General features: G+C 40.7%; 1 protein-coding gene across 1 annotated transcript; it reads left to right on the top strand.

Annotated features, from left to right (window-relative positions):
* Nucleotides 1–822: 822 nt before the first annotated feature.
* LOC116755889 (protein transport protein Sec61 subunit gamma-like) lies at nucleotides 823–1,221 on the top strand. Its single transcript, XM_032635916.1, has one exon. It carries the CDS (start codon nucleotides 861–863, stop codon nucleotides 1,065–1,067), a length of 207 nt encoding a protein of 68 aa, XP_032491807.1. The 5' UTR covers nucleotides 823–860; the 3' UTR covers nucleotides 1,068–1,221.
* The last annotated feature ends 248 nt before the right edge of the window (nucleotides 1,222–1,469 follow it).

Raw genomic sequence — 1,469 nt, 5'->3', positions numbered from 1 at the left:
CTCTGCCAGGAGCTCAGCTTTTGAAGGTCAAAAGCTATGAGTTAACTATTTTTATTCTCTCTTCCTTGAAGCAGTAAAGGTGGAATGTCTTAGCTATCTAGGCTGGGGGGCGAGAAATGGGGTACACATAACTCTGTGTGTGTGTGTGTGTGTGTGTGTGTGAGAGAGAGAGAGAGAGAGAGAGAGAGAGAGAGAGAGAGAGAGAGAGAGAGAGAAGCTGTTAATGCCTCATAATATTACCCTGAGTTTGGTCATTTTTGCCTAACATGTTCCAGATTCTCTGCCAGATGGGGAATATAGAGGTGAGCAGACTATATCCCTTGCCTAAGATGTTTACAGCTTAGTGAGAAAAGCAGAGACAAGGAGGTTGGCCCCAAGGCGAGATGCAGGCTGAGAGTGGTGTGCACTATTTAAACCAGTGTAGTGTGCTGGCTGATTGGAAAGATGTATAAGGTGCCACTGGCACCCTTTCCCGAAGACCCAAGCAAAGACTTTATAATTCTACAGTTTCCCTGTTATCCAAGCTATTTGGTGCTCACCACTTTGGGTAACTGATCTGAACTAAGATGTAAGTGGAAAGCAAAAGGAAAATTAATAGTAAAACAATTATAATTTTGTATCTATGATCTCACAGGACCTTCTCCACCTCCGTGATAGCTTGTAGGGTTATCTCCACGTGGCCCATATACAGCCAGGGTTACTTAATAGCATCTTCTAGGTACCACTGCAAGCTGAGAAATATTAATTTGGCATTATGAAATAACTTGAAGCCGGACCCAGCTTCCGGTTCTGGTGGGCATTTGTCTGTTGGCTGTTGTGCTACGTGTCTTTGGCTTGTGAGTGGATGGTGGGCAGGCGTCATGGATCAGGTAATGCAGTTCGTTGAGCCAAGTTGGCAGTTTGTGAAGGACTCAATTCGGCTGGTTAAAAGATTCACCAAACCTGAGAGAAAAGAATTCCAGAAGATTGCCATGGCAACAGCAATAGTATTTGCTATAATGGGATTCACTGGCTTTTTTGTGAAATTGATCCATATTCCTATTAATAACATCATTGTTGGTGGCTGAATACCTTTGTAGAAAAGTGTTTTGCATCTTGTGGATTGGTGAACAAGTAAGGATTTGAGACGCTCGTGGAGTAAACATTTGCTTATATGTTTTGTGTTTTTCTTTCATTTTTTTTCTTCCAAGATGTTTTCTATTTGTAAATTAAAATAATTTCAAAATATATAAAAAGCAGTAATTTCAACTTTTACTTCTGTTTCTCAAAAAAGCCTAAAAGAGAGTATGTTCATTACATAGAGCAAATTCCCTCCTCTTCTTTCATCTTCTCTTTTCTCCTTCTCTCTTTTCCTCTCCCCTTCCTATTTGTCCTATCTATCTGTCTGTCTGTCTATCTATCTATCTACCTATCTATCCATCCATCCAGCTATCCATCTATCATCACCTATCATCCATTCATCTGTCTCA

This window comes from Phocoena sinus, chromosome 6, assembly GCF_008692025.1.
Source record: "Phocoena sinus isolate mPhoSin1 chromosome 6, mPhoSin1.pri, whole genome shotgun sequence".
Classification (NCBI taxonomy): Eukaryota; Metazoa; Chordata; class Mammalia; order Artiodactyla; family Phocoenidae; genus Phocoena; species Phocoena sinus.
This window is presented reverse-complemented; position numbering and strand designations above follow the sequence as displayed.